At 47.3% G+C, this 20,227-nt stretch overlaps 1 protein-coding gene across 2 annotated transcripts in view; it reads left to right on the forward strand.

Moving 5' to 3' along the window:
• LOC144133541 (homeobox protein Meis1-like) overlaps positions 1-20,227 on the forward strand; it is a 359,482-nt gene that overhangs the window by 227,280 nt on the left and 111,975 nt on the right. For both annotated transcript variants that reach the window (XM_077666708.1, XM_077666709.1), the window contains exon 9: positions 744-785. In XM_077666708.1, coding sequence (XP_077522834.1) covers positions 744-785 — 42 coding nt within the window. The remainder of the gene's footprint in view (positions 1-743; positions 786-20,227) is intronic.

Genomic DNA, 20,227 nt, shown 5'->3' on the forward strand with positions numbered 1-20,227 from the left:
GGGAACGATTGTTTTCTTGGGGCTGTGCGTGACAGCTCGCCATACCTCTCTGCGGGTTGCGCGTAAGAAACTTCGCCGCTAGACTTGATCGTTTGCTTTTTTTTCTTTTCGGTCGTAGCATTTTTTGTATATGTTGTCACGTTGCTACTCTTGACCTGCAGAGAGTATCGCTTGCTTTCGCTTCGTAGGCGCCTGGTGTTCGTATAGTTCCGGTTCCTAAAATGCCGGTGTTCGTAGAGTGGCTGTAGCGTGTCTGATGTGATATTTGCACGAAAACCTCGCCGGTTCGCAAGCTAGAAGGAAACGAAAATAATGCGAGGCGTCGAAGAACATTGCTCGCAGCATCTAATCTTAGTAGGCAGCGTAGAAGGCCGACAACGTCTCACGAGCGAAAATTATTACTGTAAAGAATTATGGTACAGAATGCGGTGTTTCTCTTCCAGACGATTTGACCTTATACTATAGTTGGGCGTCAAGCGCGAAAAATCTTCTCTGGCTGGTTCACTAATTAATTCGATCTTACGTTTATGCGCCATAATCGCATATAGTTAATACGCACTCATGAAGTAATGCCAGAAAGGGTTGCGAAAGCACTCTAAGGTGAGTCAGCTTGTGTAGCATGGCTTAGCGAGGCGGCTTGTACGAATGATGCGCGATAGAACGGTACTATTAAATCGCGTGCGCATTTGTTGTTATCGATATGTTGGAAATCTGACTTCTTCCTTTTTGCTTTGCTTGTGCAGGTAAATCGGTGGACTCCTTCAGCCTGGGACTTTCTCCGCACGGTGAGTCGCGTTTACATGGCCATTATCTTTTGATCACTTTATTTTAGGCTCCTTTCGTTTGTGTGTTACCCAAGGAAATAATAATAATAATAATAATAATAATAATAATAATAATAATAATAATAATAATAATAATAATAATAATAATAATAATAATAATAATAATAATAACCTTAACCGTTCCTTTGTCTGAACGGTGCGAACGTGTCAGTTGCCTAAAAACCACCTGCGAAGGATCTGATATCACTGCCAACCTTCGTTGGCTATCAGTTTCTTGGCAGCAGCAAAAGGGCACACAAAAAATAGCAAGCAAAAATCAAGATGTGGTAATAACAGGTGGAAATGTAGTATTCACATGAAGGGACGCATAAAGGCTAAGAAAATTGTGTTATTTGAACCCTAGGTGTTCCGGACTGGATCCAATGCTTTCCGCTGGCGCCGCATGCATGGAGGAAAACATCACGTAATTAAAATTCGTTATCTTCATATCACTGCGGAATGTGCTAAGAAATCCGCTATATTCGAATGGCGGCTTTCGGCAGGGCAGGGATGGTGAAACACCCGATTTGACAATGTCTCGTCCATTTTGGCACGCGCCTGCATTTCTTAAGAGTATACACGAGCCCGTTGTGCCACAGCGGTGCAGGCAGTGCGCTATTTTATTGCACCCCCCCCCCCCCTCTAACGGATGTAAGGGTGTGCGATAGTGGCACGGTCTGGGTCATTTTCATTTTTTACCTGTCCCAGCATATTATTTGTAGGAGTACACGAAGTCCGTTACAGCCAGTGGCACGTACTAAGAGGTTTAATTTTTCTTTCTTAGTTCCTTTCCCACCCTAGTTCCTGCGACGGTACGCGGCAACTAAACGCGGACCGACACAATGTTGAATTTTTCATGGGTAATAAATCTCGCTCATTAGCAGGAGCTGAACTTCGAACATGCAGTAATAATTGCATGCGCAGCTATCATTAGAAGCCCTTTTTGGGCTGATGTTAGACCGAGTGATGGGATTTGCTTGGGAAGCATGTACCGTGTCGTGACTTGCGGCATACCAAGTGTGTTCTATGCCATTGACAAATAGAGAAAAAAACTCGGTCACAATGCAAGCCCATCCACTATGTCCTTGCTCCGAATTCTCGCTATTCACGAGCCCAGGTGACGGGAAAAAACAATAGGAACAGCCGCCGCGAAGTTCTCAAATCTGCAAAAGAGGGGGCAAAAAAAAAAATCAAGTGCCGCATACACACTGGCTTCAGCGCGTTGTTTCACTTTCCTTGCGCGTTTCTGTCAGGGTGCCTTTTAGTTGTTTTTGTTGTTATTTAACACATCGGATACGCGAGGTGTACTTTCGCAGTGTCACGCTACGCGCCGCTGCGTTCGCCGCCGGTCTCGCCACGCCTCCCTAGGCGCGCGCGCGCGCGCATCTGGCTCCGCCTTCGCTTTCCCTCTTTCTCTTTGCTCTCCTTCTCTTTGTTTCTTCTCTCTCTCACTACTCTTCCTCCTCGCGGGCTGGCTCGCTCGCCTGCTTGGTTCGATTCGTGCGCTGTGTTCGCGTGGGGCTGGAGCGGCTCAGGCCCGAACCGGTGGTCCTTGATCGCGCCGAAGAGTCTTTCAGTCAGTGTTCGTACTTGAGCTTAAACGATATTTGAGATCCCCCAAAAGAACGCCTTAAAGTAATTCCTGGCGCTTTTTGCTCCTCATTTGTAAAGGACTATGCCGACGAAGAACCACGCGTAGGAGTGACCACCGATTGGCCGCCCAGTTTCTTAATGCTCACACGTGGGAATATCAAAGCGCGTGGTGCTCCACAATGCTTCACGTCTTAAGCTTCAAGCGTTATTCCACGGTGTTCCATACCAGGCGTTATGTGGCGACGGATGACATTTAAACGTGAATATGTTTCAAAGTTTTCTCTGTTTTCCATTGTGAGTCTGGACATACTGTGAACATACCAGCTAATCTTTCTCTTCTTCATATTGCTCAGCCTCATTCGAGCTTGAGTCCGTTGGGGTTTGAGCATTGACTGGGTTGCGTAACGATTGTATGTGCGCCTGCGGTGCATCACCTGGAGCTCTGGCACTGCGGTGTGTATTCGCTAGCTTCCTGTATCAAGTGCACAAAATATGTTCGCGAGAGTTATCCTAAAACAACTCTCGAGCACAGGCGCTTTTTCGAGCCCGTTTCTGTCTCCTCACAGGGCTGGAATGGACAAGATGGCCTTCGGCAGTGTGTTCGTTCTCGACCGTTCGTTTTTTTTTTTTTAGCATTTGCCTCGAAAGTCCGATCCGCTTCATGTAGGCTCCTGTGCACTCCATGTCTGGCGCATCTGGGTCTCGCTGGTTTATTTTAATGTTGGTTCCACGAAATTTGCATATCAGAGCGCAAAAGGTTCGGCTATATCCGCAATACCGGAAACTGAAATTTTTGGCCAGCGTCTTGCGGTTTCTTACACCTTAATTTTTTTTTGTGTGTGTGCACGCCGGTATTCTGTGCGTATCCGTCGCTGAGTCATACATTCAGCTCGCATTCCCAACCTTTTTTCGATGCCTGAACAAGCCACCTGCCTCTAAGTAGCTCACTGGCCTGAATCTGTCCTCATATTTTGTTTCTTTCATTCGCACGTTGCTTAGCGTGTATGGGCACGCGTTTAAAAGGGACATGGAGAAAGGTGGAAGGCTATTGTGAGGAAAGGAGATCGGCGTGCCTTCCCTTTACCCTCCCTCACGTTACAAACAGAAGAGCGCTCGCTCGCGTCCCGCCGTGCCGTCCGTCGCTCCTGCGGGATTCGCATTCATCATGTCTTTATCGGGGATTCCGACGTCCCGATCTGTCTGCTCTTGTGGACCCCGCAGCCGACGCAGTGCGCCACCACTGCCACGCCGCCGCTAAGCTTTTCTTCTTTCCCCCGTCCTCCTCCTATCGCTCTGTCTTCTTCCTCTGGCCCTCTCGTTATCTCCATTTCGGGGACCTCTTTTTCTCTTTCTCGCGTGCGCACGCGTTTATCGAGGTTTCGCATCGGGTCCCTGCAACGAGCATGCGCTCATGCATCCCTCCATCTCCTGCCTTGGCGTTTTCTTTCGTTTTTCTCAATGGTTCTTTGTATACCCGAGACATTCGGTGAAATGTCTTCGATCCCATTTTCTCTAAACGAGTGTGCCTTGTTGTTTCTAAGGCGCTGCTCGAAAAAGGTTGCTGCCCCGTCATTTGTGTGATGTTCTGCAAGCAACCTATCGGGGGTGTTCGTGATGTGACTGCGTGTGCGGAAGTCGTCAGACACTGACTTTCCCCGCACGCGCTGAAGCGAAGGAACAGCTGCTGGGCATTGACTCTGCGACGGATGCAGTGAAGGCTAGAAATTTTACCGTTTCCTACTGGGAAAAATAATGATTGCCTCTGGCTTTGTAGCCCTTGTGGCCGACACTGGCGTTCTCATTTAATTGTAGAGGTAGTTGTGTGGCACACCGAAAACTCATCCTCATCTGGATATCCTGAGAGCTGTACACGTTCGAAAAGCACGAAGTTTGTTTGATACTCCATGTAAAATTGGCATCAAGGCAGCGATATCTGTGACAAATGGTGTCTGCTTCTGCAACTACTCTTGTGCCGGTTATAACTGGCTCGTTAAAGTCATAACTGTTATATACTCTGAGTTCCGACGCATTTGAAACTGAAGAGGGGACGGGCAGCCCTCGTCGGGGATTCTTTACTTGTGCCCTTACTGTGGTCGAGAATTTCGTGATGGTGGAGGAGTAGGTCGATTCTTGTTTTCAATTTATCTTATCTTTTTATCACTAGACGTCCTTATATAACTTGTTTTATTCCTCATAACTTGCACCAGAGGAGGAGTAACGGCTAGCACCGGACTACGCGCTGATGATGATGTGAGCTTATCAGTTGAACATTCCGCTGTGTACCGTTCAAGCCTTATCATCCGCTACTTTCGAGAGCGAGCGCCTGTACCATGTCGGGAAGGTCGTCTCAAACGAGCTTCATTTTTCAACAGTGTGTAATTGGTTAGTTGATGATAAGAGAAATATCTAAAGAAACAGCAGATATAGAAACGGCCCCCGTCCAAATCTATTCTTGTGCTCCGTTTCTACGGGCCGTTGTTTCTTTATTAGGTTTTCTTATTCATACGTCCTGTTCACGATTTCTCCTTCTCGTTTGAACACTTTGACAGTAATTGCGTTCTCCTCGCGTCAGGGTGGTGGGAAGTTTTGAAACTGACACACACACACACACACACACACACACACACACACACACACACACACACACACACACACACACACACACACACACACACACACACACACACACACACACACACACACACACACACACACACACACACACACACACACACACACACACACACACACACACACACACACACACACACACACACACACACACACACACACACACACACATGCGCGCGTGCGCTAGGAACAGTGATACGGTGAGGTGCACGATTGTTTAAAAACAATGAAAGAAAAGAAGTTTGTGTACACGGCGGCGAAGTGAAGCTGCGGAAATTGGCCCACTGCTCCGACCGACCCGCATCGCCGTAGTCTCACGCGTTTGCCGTTCGCGAAGCAAGTGGCCCGGGAGCACCGGCGCAATTACTGCCGCGCTCTCCGAGCGAATGGTCCCACCGGCTACAACTTCAGCAGCACGGTTTTGGTTTCCTGCGTCCGGCAGTTCTCGCAGTTGCTCCGAAGATACCTGTAGAGCTGCCACTGCTCGGCTTCCATGCACTGTTCTGCGACTCTTCTTTCTTTTGGCCCTGTCGAGTTCTGTTTTTTGTTCCTTTCGCGTCTTCCCTCGTTCCTCTTGTTGTTCATTCCTCGCTCTTCGCCAGTGCGTTTGTGGCCCGCGTGTACCGCAGGCGCCCCTTGTTTGTTCGCTCAGTTCCCCATGCATGACTCTCTCCGGGAATCCTCTTTCCGTGCACGCACCGCGGCGTCCGGGGCTCCCTGGCGTTTCACGCTTGACCTTTCGGCCGAACTGAGAACAGAAACGGAAAGAGGCGCACGTTGAAGCGAACTGGGTTCCTCGGGACGGCCGCAGAAGGAGAATGGCGCTCTTTCTTTCTTTCTGGCCTCCCTCTCTCCTAACCGTGCGTGGGCACGAATTTCAGCGGCGTGCAAGGAAGACCAAGCGTACACCGCTGTTCTGTTTTCAATACTTTTCTCGATCCGAGCGCGATCGCTTGTCTTCGGTCTGTATACTCGTGACGAACTTTCCCATCGTCGGTGGTGAGGCGCTGCAGTCGTGACGAGATCATGTTTGCATTCATTTTTCGCGCCGCTTCTCTGTTGCTGGTTTTTTATTCCTTGCTTGTGCGTGCGCGTTGCTCACGCCGAACGAGACGTGGCGTGGTCAGGTGGTTGTATGACGTCACAGAGTTGATCGACTAGGCAGAAAGCAGCTGTGTTCGTTGGCCAGGAGTTGGTCACGTGACGATGAAGTGTCAAAAAGAGTGTTCAGCGCTGGCGAGTGCGGGGCTCCAAAGATGTGAAAATTTTCCTGACGCAAAGGTCTAGCTGTAAATGCAAGGAATACAGAACGAACAAAGAAACAACGCGAAAAGAAGTCAATAGCGAACGCAATGGCGAGATATACCGGTTCGGCGTTGTAGAGATGCTCGTGATTTTGCACTGGCGCGCAGTTCTCGAACGGCGCAAACATCACCGCCAGCAATAAAAATGCCTGGTGTGTCTCCTGTTTGTGCCTTCTGCGACGCCGCCGAGGAAAAACACCGATTTGCATATACCGCACGCATTCGGGCGCGCACGACCGACGGCCACATAACTCGAAGCCGCTGCACCGACAGCGTAGCGGAATGAGTTTGCGGACACAAATGTATGCAGGGACGTCGTGTTCCACTTGGTTTTATCAGCGGGCACGCACGCACGCACACGCGTACACATACACGCACCCAGCATATATACACGCAGCTCTACTCGTATTCGTTGCGGCCGTATGCAAATCAGATCGCGCTGCCGCGGCTTCGCCCGGCCTCGTATACAACTCCCGCGATCACCGCGCTGGCGCGGCGGTCTGTCTTGCTTCGGGTCGATCGCCCGGTATTATTTGTCCTGGTGGGACCCCCGTCGTTTTTCTTGCCCGTCTCTGTTTGGGACATACGGAAGGTTCATTAGTCTTAGCGTGCGCTATGCATTAAAACATTCGCTGCACTGTATACACGGTGTCCTGTATAATGTCGCGGGTTGTCGTGGGGCTCCGGATTGCCGATCACGTTGATTGCACTGTGCTGTTTCTATATTTAAATGTGGAGTAGACTATGTCGCGGTTGTTCCGGCTTTTCTAGGATTTCACTGCACGGTAAAGGATCCCAGGTGGTACAAATCGGGAGCTGTCCACAGCGCTGCACCGCTTTTAACCGACGCCGGTTCTTTGGCGCGCATAAATCATTTAACTATTAACCACCTGGTGAGCACTTAGGAAGTGGTCATTTAGCGTAGATACGGACTCGAGGCTCGTCACTAAACTAGTTCTTGACTGCTGTTTGCAGTTCCGTTTGCGCCTTGTATGAGAAGAATAATTTAGCTGTGGTCTTCTGTTTTTAGCAGTTGTTTGTCTCTCCCGTTTTTATACGATGGAGTTTGCAAGGTGAGACAGAAAAGTCAAGAACCTGTCTTTGCAAGATTTTCCAGAATGTAAAACAAATGATATTCGGCTACTTTATTGCGCATACTAGATTAGCTGTTCGCATCATTCTACATTCAGTCTCTGTTGCGAAAAGCGTTGCTTGTTTTATTCGCTACGAAGTTTACGCTTACACGAAGCACACCGGCACGGACGCAGTTCAGCTGAGCATTTCTGATGGAATACATAGAAAGCGGTACAGATGACGTTATGCTAAGCGCCGTTGAAACGATCGAGTTATGACAGGCAATTCTTTATTCTGTTAATGCATTCAGACAGACAAGTACAAATACCCTAGTTTGACAACCCTGTGTGATTGGTTTACCACTTGGTTTGGCGATGTTCGAAGGCTTGATCAGTTCTTCGTTCTGTCGGGCGTTTTTACGTGCACATGCGATTCGCAACGTAGACGCTGAAGGAGTTTAATTTTAAACCGGAAGAATTCTCACGCACTCGTATAGCTTACGTTCGATGCATGAAATGCTGCTTTCGCAAGATGCATACATACGAGGGCTGCTCCACTGCGCGCTGCATATTTGTACAGATGATGTGATTGAACGTCATGGTCCGTGCTGTACATCACTGCAGTGCTGCGCAGTGGCTCACGATCACTTGGGTTTTTCCCGGGTGGTTGATCTGTCCCACGCACACCTTGTCTCTGACCTTGGATCGCGTCTCCGTCTCATCCGTAAAGGTAGCTGAGAAGCAGCGGGAAGTATGTCGACCTTGGGCGTTCTGTTAACTCCTTAAGTCGTACACCGCGATTTTGCTTCTATCAATTTCACGTACAGCACCGGAGAGCGTTGCGTAAGTGCACATTCTCACATGGGAGAAAATCCGGAACGCCCTGATTGAAAGTCGATCCTGTCTACACAACCATGGTACGCTCGGGCGATCTTTTGGAAAATGCTCGACCTAACTTCTTGTTTCGCCGTTCGATTCGCACGCATGCCCAAGGTTATGATGCTGTTAATCGATTTTGAATTCTGGTCATGGTTATATAGCCCCGTGCGAAGAGAGACATTAGGCGGCTCCCGAGAACGAATCAAGTCGTCCTAAACTTTGAATTCCTCAAAATTTCCTGGAGGGAAAAAGAACCGCCACTGGTTGTGCGAGTTTCTTGAAGTGAGCGTCAGCCGACGTTCGAATGCTCAGGAGTGGGAACGGTGGGAACTTCGTTTTTGGATCGGCTGCGTATTTGGCTTGGCCGAAAACATGGGTTCGGTGGCGAAATCGTAGCTTTGACGCCTTTCATGTTATTTTACTATAGCCGTAACAATGTTTTTTTTTATGCAAACAAAACTAGCACTCCTGTCTGTAAATGTAGAGGGACAGAGACTTAGTCCCCTACAAATTAGCGGAGCGCGACGCGGACGAAGCGAACAGGCCGGGAACCGGGAATCAACTGTCTTTATTCTACGCCGCACGTGGCCCCATATAGCGAGCGCATGTCACGAACCGAGGCGGCGCAGCACTACTGGTAATGACAGTGCCGCTACAGTAAAGATATCCGAGTCTGTAAAAGATATCCGTCGAGGTTTCTCAATTCGGCAGCAGGACATGAAGCTTTCTCCCACCGTGTACGAATTAAATTCGTTTTGGAGCACAAATTTCTCACGTATTTTTATATTTTATGCAAGTAAACTTTATTTACAGGGCTTGTTTTGGTTATAAAACAGAAGTGATTGAAGTTTTTGCCTGTAGGAAAATCCGGTCTTCTGCAGCCGAATCCAGCCAAGTCAAGTACGATGTTTAGCATTTGCGGTATTTTCGTGGCGTATGAAGGGCCCCAGCTCAAGTTAGTCTTGTTATCTATATAGATTTTTTTCGCTCTCTGAGGAGTTGTTGATGACTATCTTGCATGCTCGTGGTTCCTTGATTGTCGAAAAAAAGAAAGGTTGATTTCTGCCTAGTTTTGTTACGCTCGTTGATCGGAGTATGCTGTATGTGAGTATACATTTGTGCCATCATTGACAATCAATCAATCAATCAATTCCATTTTCGCATACAAGGTACAGTGGTAAGGGGTGACGCATTGCGGCTTGACTGAGTCACGCATCAACAATGACGTACGATACGTTTATGCACCAACAGAATAAAGTAGCTTGATTATTCCTGGTAAGAAAAATAAACAGGCAAAGTACAGAGGAGGAAGATGTACTTCATAAGAAATGCAGGATCTTGGTAAATATATTGAGATGACACAGTAATACTTGTGCAGTGTAGGGTATTGTAGTGTAGTAGGGCAGTGGCAGACAACCTTTATATGAACAGTTCAGTAATACTTTTGTGGGTTACTAGTTCAATATCAATTTGTTCGCCATCATAGTGATTTAGTATTGCTGCTAACATATGTTGAGTCATTATTGTGCCGTGACAATGGGACCGACCAAGGTGGCTGGTAACGAAGGCTGTAGTTTCTCCAGTTTTTTTTTATTCAACTAAGCCTGGAAATATATCTAAATTACCTTTAAGGGAACTTTTTTAAGTGCTTGCTTTCGTGAGATTTGATGTCCCAAAGCGATTCAGGCTATTAGGGATGCTTTCTTTTTTTGCGCAAAATGATTTAAACACGTAGGCGTCCTGCTCCTTAAAAATGTTGTTTATGAAAAAATGGCGCTGCATGCACCAAGAATGATGCATCTTCGACTGCGCGGAGGGCTCTTTTCTAAAAGACAGATATTTTATGCATATTCGTATATTTCATATTGCGTACTGTGAATTGAAACGGGAACAAACCGACGGAAACGTGAGCACGGAGAATCCGAAATATTCGCGCCTGGAGTGAAAATACAGGCGTGGCCTATTAACACTTTCAAATAGCGGCCTTTACGCATTCGCTGCAGAGATCAACCGGCCTGATATACTGCCCCCCTAGTGTAATATATTGCAGTTTTGCAATCCGCGTTTCAATTCTCTTGTTCGCGTTTAATTTGACCCTGGTTGTGCGTGTACATGCTAGAATGTCTCTCCCCACGCCTTTGCTAAGCTATATTAGTTATAGGGACACTTTTGTTTAACGAATAAGTGATACTCGTTCGAGATAAAAAGGCGCTTAGGCACTATTACGCAGCGCTCATTTCTGCATGGAGAACAAATGACGAATAGCGCCGAACGATTAAGATTAGTGTAATTGCAACTTCCCCCAGTTCCTCCAATACAGCGCGTCACGTCTGATAATAACTCCGCAAAATATAGTGAGCCTCATAATTAAGGCAAACTATGGCTTCGTTGCCGCCGTTAAAAGGTGTACAGGGGGACGTGTAAGGGAGCTAGCTTCTACATAGAGTCCTAGGCGCAGATTGCTCTCTGGGAGCTTTTCATTTCATTCAAGGAATTTTGACGTCAGCTCTGTTTAGCAGTGCAGCAGTTCGTGATTACACACCGCCTGTGCAAAGAAACTCCGGGTTTACTCATCCCCCCAAGGATAATTTAATTTTAGGTAGGAATAATTTGTGACTCTCTTCGCGTACCTTGAAGCGTAAAAGAGCGCTTTGCAAGCGGTGCATGAAACTGCAATTTGTACCGGAAAACAGCGGCACTCAGACTGCTCCTGTCGAGCCGCCTGCGAATGGTAACGTGCTCTTTTAAAGCACGGAAAGGATGGACACACAGTTACGTGTGCAGGACGAGAGATCGTTAGCTGGACGATGAGAATGAGGTTTTAAAGAAGGCAAAGGTGCAGTTGCTGCACGCCTCGCTTTGGTTGGACGCCTGAACTGGAATGAGGGAAAGAGGCGGAGAGAGAGAATGGAGTGCAGTTACATACTACGCATGATTCCCCTCACTTCTAATCGTCTCTCACACCGCCATATCGCGTCTGCTGTGGAATGTCTGTAGATTGTCCGTGGACTGCCTGAGGAAGGCACAGCTTGTCTGGACACAACTGCGCAAGCTTAGACCATGCGTCCTTAAGTCCAAGTAACTTGCGCTGAGGTTGTACTTTCACATCTCACAGTATTCTTTCACAGTGCAAAGGCCCCCGGCACACTGAGAGGTCACAAGAAGCGAACAACTTAACTCTCCGCAATTCCGAAAGATTAAAAAGAAAGAAGAAGAACTAGGCAAGAAAGCCACGGGGCTTAAAGGGTGAGAGACGGGATGATAAAGCGGAGAAAAGCAGGCTAAGGCGAGCTGGGAGCAAAAACTGCTGGTTGTTACCGTGTCCCGTAATAATCGCCATCACGCGAGCTGCTCTTTGAGCTCTCCCATTATCTCTCCCATGCCCGAACTGAGCGACGTGCAAGACCCGCCGCACACGACTGGTTGAGGGGGGCAGTTAGATTCTTTTTATATTTTTTGTTTGTCTGTGTTTTGAAGCTTTGAACTAAGCGGATGCTGGAACGGAAAACTCCTTACCATAAAAAGAAATATTAGGAGCAATGAAGGGCATGTATACCCTTCAAGAGTTTAGTGCGGGACGAGTCAGAAGATACAAGAAAAAACTCGATAAAGCAAAGCAAAGCCGTTTACTTCACGAAGGTAAGGATACCAGTCGGTATGGTTCCCATCAACTGCTGCACGGTTAGCTATGCGCGCGTCTGCGTGCGTTCAGTCCAACCGAAAAATAGGAAAACTCACCGTTTGACCTGCTCGTCTCCTGCTTCTGCTTCGGCTTTGAGCTGTCATATACACAGCGGGTGCCGACCGCGGGTTCTGTATTGTACGTTTGTGCGCTTAAGGCTGGTTTTTATCGGTCTACGCTACGCTTTTCGGGCTCGTTTTCACTTTTAGGAAGTTTTCCCGTCCTTGCATATGACTCCACTGGTTTTTTTTTCATCTTTTTTCCCCTTTCAGGTGAGTGCATGTTGAAAACACCCAACTTTTTTTTTTTTTCGTTTCCGGGCTGTCAGCCTCAGGCCGCCCCTCAAATTTCGCGTGCTGCGGTTCAAATCATTCCCCGGTTGCGTCACCTCCCCCCCGTATCTTTGTTTTTGTGTTTTGACCGGCAGTGCGTCGTGAGTTATGATTTCAGTACGTACTCCTAAAAAAATTTCTATAGACATTCTATAGACCGTCTGTAGTCTTTTCTATATAAAGCCTATAAATTTTTATAGTTAACTTCTATGCACAGCCTATGGACAATAAAAATCATATTGATAATCTATACGTCTACAAATCTACAAAAAATTTCAAGCATTATAGAGAAAAGTCTATGGACGGTCTATAGAATGTCTATAGAACATTTTTACGGGTGCATACTCAAATCATATAACTCACGACGGAATTTATGGCCGTGCACTTCTAGTAGATTTTTGTCTATAGGCTATGAATCGACAAAATAAAATATCTATAGGAAGGCACTGGAGTTTATAAGAGGGCTTTGGAAAGTCTATAGACCATTTTATAAGGGCTGCGGGTTAACGAATATTCGTTTTTGATTTTATTTCGTCGTGTCATACTTAGCGCGCGCTCATTAAACATCGTTCTCACAGTTCCATTTCTTTTATTTTAACTTTCTGTTTGTTTTTATTTATTTTGTTCGCGACGCGACGACGACTCGTTCGAATAGTGTCATCGTGGGGGAGGACTCGCCTTTGTGCTCATTGTGAGGTTCTTAATATTTTCGGCCCTTGTATACACTGTCATTAGGTGTCCGGTGAACGCTAGGATTCTCGTAAAATGACGCCTTTAGCTTCCTTTGTGTCTTTGCATTACGACGCCACTGCTCCATTCACATGAATAGATAGATGGGTATAGCTCGCTCTTGCTTTGTTACGATTCGTTCAGCAATCGTCCTTCGAAATGGTTGACTGCTGTTCCTTGCATGTTACTGATGTTTATTTATAGGAACAGTCTTTCACAACTGTTGCCGTATAAAAAAGTGCATGTGGAATGAAACAGCAAAACAAACGCAGACAAGCAAAAAGGATACAAACTCAGGACGTCAGAGAAGGAGAGCCTGGTGCTTGGTGAGCATGATTCCCAAAGCTCCGCACGTGTCTTTCATCTTTGCCCGTGTGGCGCCTTGTGATTCAAGGTTTCATGGGCGAATGTCGCCGCATGCCTGCAGTTTACGCAGACGGATGGGTCGTCCCCTTTGAAACGTGCACAGGGGTTGGCAAGTGCTGCCGGGCTGGGCTTTTTGTTTTTTTCTTTGTTTTCATGGATAGTCTAAACATTTTTCTCTACTTTTAACTAGTTAATACTCTTTTCGAACCCAGTCTTTTTCGTTCAATTACAAATTCCAACATTGCGGCTATAGTTGCATGAAAACAGCGACGCCATGCGTCTACATGAGCACTGTAAACGGCTCTTCGACGTGGACTAGATTCTCCAGTTCAAAACCTCCTGCTGGGCGGATATATAGCACTCTCATCCCATGTACTTCGAGCACAGCTATGGCCGGTGAGCGACAAAACTAAAAAAAGAAAAACGTTATAGCATCATCAGCCCAGCTCCCTCCGTAGCTGTTGACTTTGTGCCATCTGCCGCTTCCTGATAGCGTACAGGATGAAGACCGAACAAAAAGGTGCAACAGATAAATACGAGATCAAAAGGAAAAAGCATGGCGAGCACAGGTAGTTGAAGATCAGTGACGCAGAAATAAAAAGGGAAGGGGAGAAAACGCTTCTGTGCAAACAGAGGCGGAGAAGACGCTGAATGGTCGGCCGCGTTTTTCTGGCCGGTGCATACTGTATGTCGCCAAGCCCTGCCGCCATTGCTCCGTCGCCCCATTTCTTCCCCTGCGTTCTCTCTATCCTTGGCTGGCCCCCTTTAAGCCCCCTGTTTTCTTTCCCTGATGTTCTTTATCCGGCACAGCTCCATCCTTGGAAAAGGCCGGCCGCGTGCTCGTACACAGCGTGGTTCGAAAACCCGGTTCAGCGTCCGGCGCCCTTAATGTTCCGGGGGAACCCCCGGGCCATTTTGCGCCGCACGGACCATTTATTAGGAGCGTCCATCTTTCCCCTCCCCCACTCTCCAGGCACTCCTTCTCTCGGTGCACCCTTTCCCGCCGGCCTTACATCCACTTGGCGATGTCCTGCGCAGTTTGCTTAGGACGTTCATTGCTTGTTCATGGAAGTCTATATACTGCCAATGGGTAGTGAAGGAAACGGTACCTGAAGTTTGACCTTTAATTTACTTTTATTTTTGAGGTGTAGGAAAGAAATCCTTGAACACTTGCTCCTAAGACTTGGACGTTGCTTGACCAGCATATATATATATATATATATATATAGATTGTACCACGATAACGGGCTCGAACGGCACAAGTAGTTATATAGAAGGGACATGCCGCGCTTGCTAAGTCTGTTGCAGGTTAGTTACACGGATCCTACCTGCCTGCCTTCCCTTTCTTGTTCTCATTCTCTTAGCCCTCTATTTGCTGTCGCGCAACAGCAGTTTTCGCTGTAATAATGGTTATCGTAAATCTTCGCCTTCGCAAAAGCCTCTGTACTCGCAAACCTAGCTTTACCGAACCAGAAGAACTGCATGCAGTATACGGTCTTGTTCAGTTTTAGTAAAACGCTACCGATTACCACAATCCACTTTCCACTGCAGCGGCAGTCTTTTTTACATCGGCTCTTTGTCGTGAATCTCGCGGTAGCCGATCACGAGCATGACTGTTGTTGCGGACAAGAAGCGCATGTTCTCTGCCGTCTTTCTTTCCTGTTTTTTTTTTTTTCGTGGGCAAACTCCTCCAAAGGGGCTGGGATCTGCCGATAAGGACGGACGTCACTAATTATTCTCACCCGACCACTGCGTTCACCGTACCGAATTCTCGTAGCTTGAGCACAGAAGTATAAAAGTATAAATGCGCCTTAGTGATTTTCTGCGCTCCATATGTGGTGAGTAGTAGTCTTCGGAGAAAGCGCTGTAAGCTATGCGCTGTGCAATGTACATATACCCCTGGCGTTTCGGATACAGTCTCAGAAAACGTTAACAAGAACGCGAATTTGTTTATTTGTCAGCCTCCTGAGAATCGCTTCCTTATGTGGCATCCGCTTTCTTGAGCACTCCAGGACTTGCGCTTTTATGTGGCGGACTCTGGTTGAAGAATCATGTGCCGCACTTCAGTCCTCCGCTGCTTTCAATGTGCAGCTTCTCGTACCTGAGAAGAGGGCTGAAGTTCTTTTTTCATTTTATGGGTTGGGAGCCTCGAGATCCTTGCTCGGGCAAGGATAGTTGCTGAGGTTACCGACCCTCTTCAAAGCTTTCTCTAATAGCTATTTTTAAAGTTCCTTTCCTTTGTCATTACCAACAAGTACGAACTAAAAATTTTAGGCCCTCACACCACTGATGGTTTTTCACATTTATAAAATTCAGCAGAAAACAATTTTCCTAAACCTTGAGCTTGGCGCATGATAGCCTTAGATGCTTATGCACCTTTAAACCCAACAACAACAACAACAAGAAAGCTTTCAATGTGCACGCCGTTTAGTTTCACCAAACCATTGATATTACGTATTAAATATGCCATAGCCTGCACTCATTGATTCTGTGCACGCCGGGCCGGAACTGAGAAGCTGAAAGAATGATTGTGCACGACAGTCATCTCGTGTATTTCGTATCGTCAGTGGTAGGGGTATGCGAACAGTGCTTTTCCCAAAGCGAACCGGTTACTAATAGTGTAGTTAAAACCGAATCGAATACGAATCGAATAGTGAAGGAACCGAACCGGATACAAATAGAATGCTTGTGTGGTTATTCGCTACTCGGAAGAATATTCGACAAAGCGAATGTTCATGTAAGACGCAACACTGGTCTCCACTAGGCGACATGTATAGTCTGTGTAATAACTCTAGGACCGTCGTGTCCTACGCAGAGGACAATTACGTTATGCTGCTGAAGACGACAGATAATAAAGGATAGCGCCACATATTACTAGATGAGAGTGACGAGAACTTGAGTCATGGCCTCCGAGACATCCGGTTTGAATGGGGGGCTTGTTAAACCTGGCTAAACCCTGTCGCGTCGCCCAATCGTGAAGACCGTATACGTATGAGCTTTTATGAACACCGTCACACGAATGGACCGGGTTCCGGCGCTGAACCTTCTTTCCTGCTGAAACACTATACTTCGTGTGAAGACCGATTGCTGCGGAATGACGTCGAAAGAAAAAAAACTGCGATGTGCCTTATTCGAGCGGTGTGCCTGCTATTCGAAAACTATCCGAAGACTTGAGAACGGATCCGATCAGCTTCGAATAATTCTGAACATGCACAATTCGATTCGGTCAGCGAATCATATAGAAGGATATTCGAAACTTTCGAATATTCTCATACCCTTGGTCAGTGACTGTGTATTATACAATCTATACTATACAAGTCGCGAACGTAGGAGATGTTGGTGTATTGAAGTCTCGTATTCCTTTAATCGACTTAAAACACTGCATGGCTGGAAATTGCGTACACGGTGCTGGTAACAGATAACAGATGAGAAGGAGTTTGTCTAGATAAGCAAATTTAGCAGCCGGAGATTCAGTTGTGAATGTATATGTAAATTGCACCGGTCGTTATCCACGCGACGAGTGCGTCATGTTTGGCTTTAATCGCACCGCGCTGCAACAGTGCGAACTCGTAGAGTCCATATTTATGGCATATGTTTTCCATGGCTTTTCGCGGTCTTTATGCGCGCTTCCAATTCACTTAGAAGTGGGCGCTAGCGTAAAAGAGGAGCGGTAGAAAAGACCTCACCCAACGTTTGTACTTGGACAGCCTTACGTATTTTGTAGCGAAAACAACGGAAACGTACTTGGCGCCTGAAAAACAGAGTGACGCTCATGTCTGGGATTTCTCTCGCGAAGTTTTCTGCCACGCCGGCATATTTTTCTTGTTTATTTACGTGCGAGCCTAAACACAAGAACTTCGATTTTTTTTTTGCTTTTCGTTTTCGCTCGCAACCTCGGGATATACAATTTATTTATTCCGTCACTCGCGAAACATCTCGTAAGAAAGGGGGCAAAAAAATTTCTCGCAGCCTTCTCCAGTGCGAGAAAACAGACCCAAGGAGACGTTCAAAACAAAAGGGGAGGCAGCGTGCTGACGAAACTTATCTCGTAAAAAACAAGGGGCGAATTGATGGGGCATTGAAAAGCAAGCGAAGTGCCACGAGGCCCTCCAACAGAAGGCATCGCAACAGCGCCATAGATTGTCCCGAAGAGTTCGTCGACTCTGGATTGCTTCTCCCTTCCTTCCTTTTTTTTTTATCTTGCTGGGAAAAGAAAGCGTCTCAGCGGCTCCACCCTAACTCCGCTTTCTCCGCCGTTTTCTATTTTCTTCAAAACAGGCATCGCAACCATTCCTGAATTGCTAGGGAAGCTTTTTCCTTTCCCATCCTGCATTCCCTAAACGCCGCAGCCGTTTCTCCCTTTCGTTGCGTTCGCACCCCCCCCCCCCCCCTTTTTTTTCCCTTTTCATTTCCCAACTCGTCTGCTGGCTTGCTTTCGCGTCGTCTGCTGCTTCGTTGGCGTCGAGCGCCGGTAGAAGATCGGGGCTGACCAATGGCGGCTAGGCGCCAAGACCACGTGATAGGCGCGGTCCAATGGCGCGCGTTGCGGACGATCGATTTTTAAAATGCGGGAAGCGTGGCGCTGGTGGCGCTGCCCTCTCTTCCTTGCCCGATTTCGGTTCTGCGCTCTTGTTTTCCCGGCCGCCCGAATCTAGATGCTTGTTCGGCGGTGGAGCGCGATGCCGGTCATGGCTGACCGATCGAAGCCTGGCGTGGTGCTGTTGTGCGTATAGGCGTGTGTATGCCGTATTCACCCCCTCTGACGAGAAACTGCTGAGCCCGCGATTTTCATTTCGGAGAAAATAGTTGGCGTTGGGGGAAACACTTCGAGGCGCGTTGAGATGCGATAACACGCTTTGTTATTTTCATTGTTCTTTATTCAGTGGAGTCGTGCGACCACTATAGCCTGTTTCGTCAGCGCATCGTTCATTATTTTTTTTGGTATGGTGCGTTTCAAAGTGAATGGAATTACTGACCCATACATATGAATGGTAAAATTCTATGACAGAAAGGTGGTGGGACATGCCACTTGAATCTTGCGCTGTGTTGCCAGAAGTTAGCGATTCTGGCTATGTATATTCTGCCGTAGGATTAATAGGTGAAGGTAGAGAGTAGTATGAATCAGTTAGCTTATTTGACCTGGCATGAAATTCGCACGACTGCATTTTCGAAAGCACGATTCGTGAGCAAGCAGAGCATGCGTTAATGGGATATATACAAGTTCTGTGGCGAAGGAACAATAAAGATTGCGTGTCTCGTTAACGCGACATTTGGCGGAATGAAAAGTAAGTATTAGGAATTACCGCGCCGCAGTTTCACTTCATTTGTACTTCTAATTCCTGACGAAAGGTCGGTACAGCCCGTTGTATAGCTTTCAGCATAGTTCCATTTAAAACAAATAATTTATGCCCAAGAGTAGGCCCTTGACAGCATATGACATTGAGCCAATGTTGGAAAGGCATTGGCTGCCTGGGAAGGCCCATCTTTGTCAGTGTATTTCACATCTGCTGTGGCGTCCTGAAACATATCTAACAGTAGCCAAACTGTTCCATTGTAAGTTCCTCAATGTTGGCTATGTCATCCGAAACAGATGGGATTAATGGGCCCAGTTTGCTATTGTTCCCGCGTCATTAGGTGTGCGCTTTGCATAACATTTACTGCGCTACTGTACTGTGCAGCGCATATCACGATAAAAAAATAGTGGTTGGTTTGTGTAGTTAGGTCAAATGCGAATAAGGCGCGCCAGCAATAACAGAACCGGCGTTGCACAGACAGACAACGGCTAAATGTGGGGAATGACCACTTTAAGTGCTAGCGCACTAAAACACACCTGAGGAGGATTCCTTCCATGCCGCATTAAGCGCTGACTTCCGCATTGTATATACCAGTACATAGTCAGATTTGTTTATGTTTCTCCGTTTCTCGTCTTTGTGTACGCTGTACGAAGAACACGTTTTAAATCGATTTTGTGGAGATCGAACTGGCGCTCATGACTGCGTGCTATGTATACTGAAGGAGTTGCGCTGCATTCCCACGCAATGCAGTTCGCTGTTGAGAGCAACCGTTGTGAAAAATATGCAGGTCGGATGTTTGCTGCCTGTTTGCTGGACCGTGTAATCTCGCTCTCGTTGTTCACAGATATGGCTGCAAGGCTTTCTGTTTATGTATATATCTCTCTCTAAATATTATTTAGTTTTTTTTTCGAAGATGAAGCAGGCGGTTTTTCCGACCCTTCCAGCGTGTGACGGTTCTAGGGATGCTGCAAGAATCCCACTATGTTTCCCAGTTGCAATCTCTGTCGGCTGCATATTTTTAAGCAGTGCGCGCTTTTCTTCAACGGCCCGCGCTCTGCTGAAATGAACATTTCATTTTCTCGACGTTCATTGGAGTCTGTCACAAGGCGAAGTCTATGCACTTCGTAACGCATTCAGAGGAACGGAGGCTTTTCTTCTCGTACTCTAGCCAAGTTTCCACAATTCTCCTCGACACCGTGCACTGAAAAAACATGGCGGCGGCGAGCCGAAGCTTCAAAACGGAAGGAAACTTCCGCACTTCCGCGCCGAACTTCCTCCATCATCGGATGCCGAGCTCGCACGAGGTCGCCACTTCCAGCTTAAGCACGGCAACGTTCTATACTTGGACATCCTCTCCCAACACCACCAGCACCCCGTTGCTCTGGGACACGAGGGAGGAAAACCCTTTCTGTCGGCGGCCGTCGCAAAACCGCGCTCACGGGCGGCAAGAACGCGATATTGGATTATGCCAGCTCGAGTTCGGGAGAGGTGGAGCGGGATGCCTCCCTCTGGCCGCTGCT

Source organism: Amblyomma americanum, chromosome 5, assembly GCF_052857255.1.
Source record: "Amblyomma americanum isolate KBUSLIRL-KWMA chromosome 5, ASM5285725v1, whole genome shotgun sequence".
Taxonomy (NCBI): Eukaryota; Metazoa; Arthropoda; class Arachnida; order Ixodida; family Ixodidae; genus Amblyomma; species Amblyomma americanum.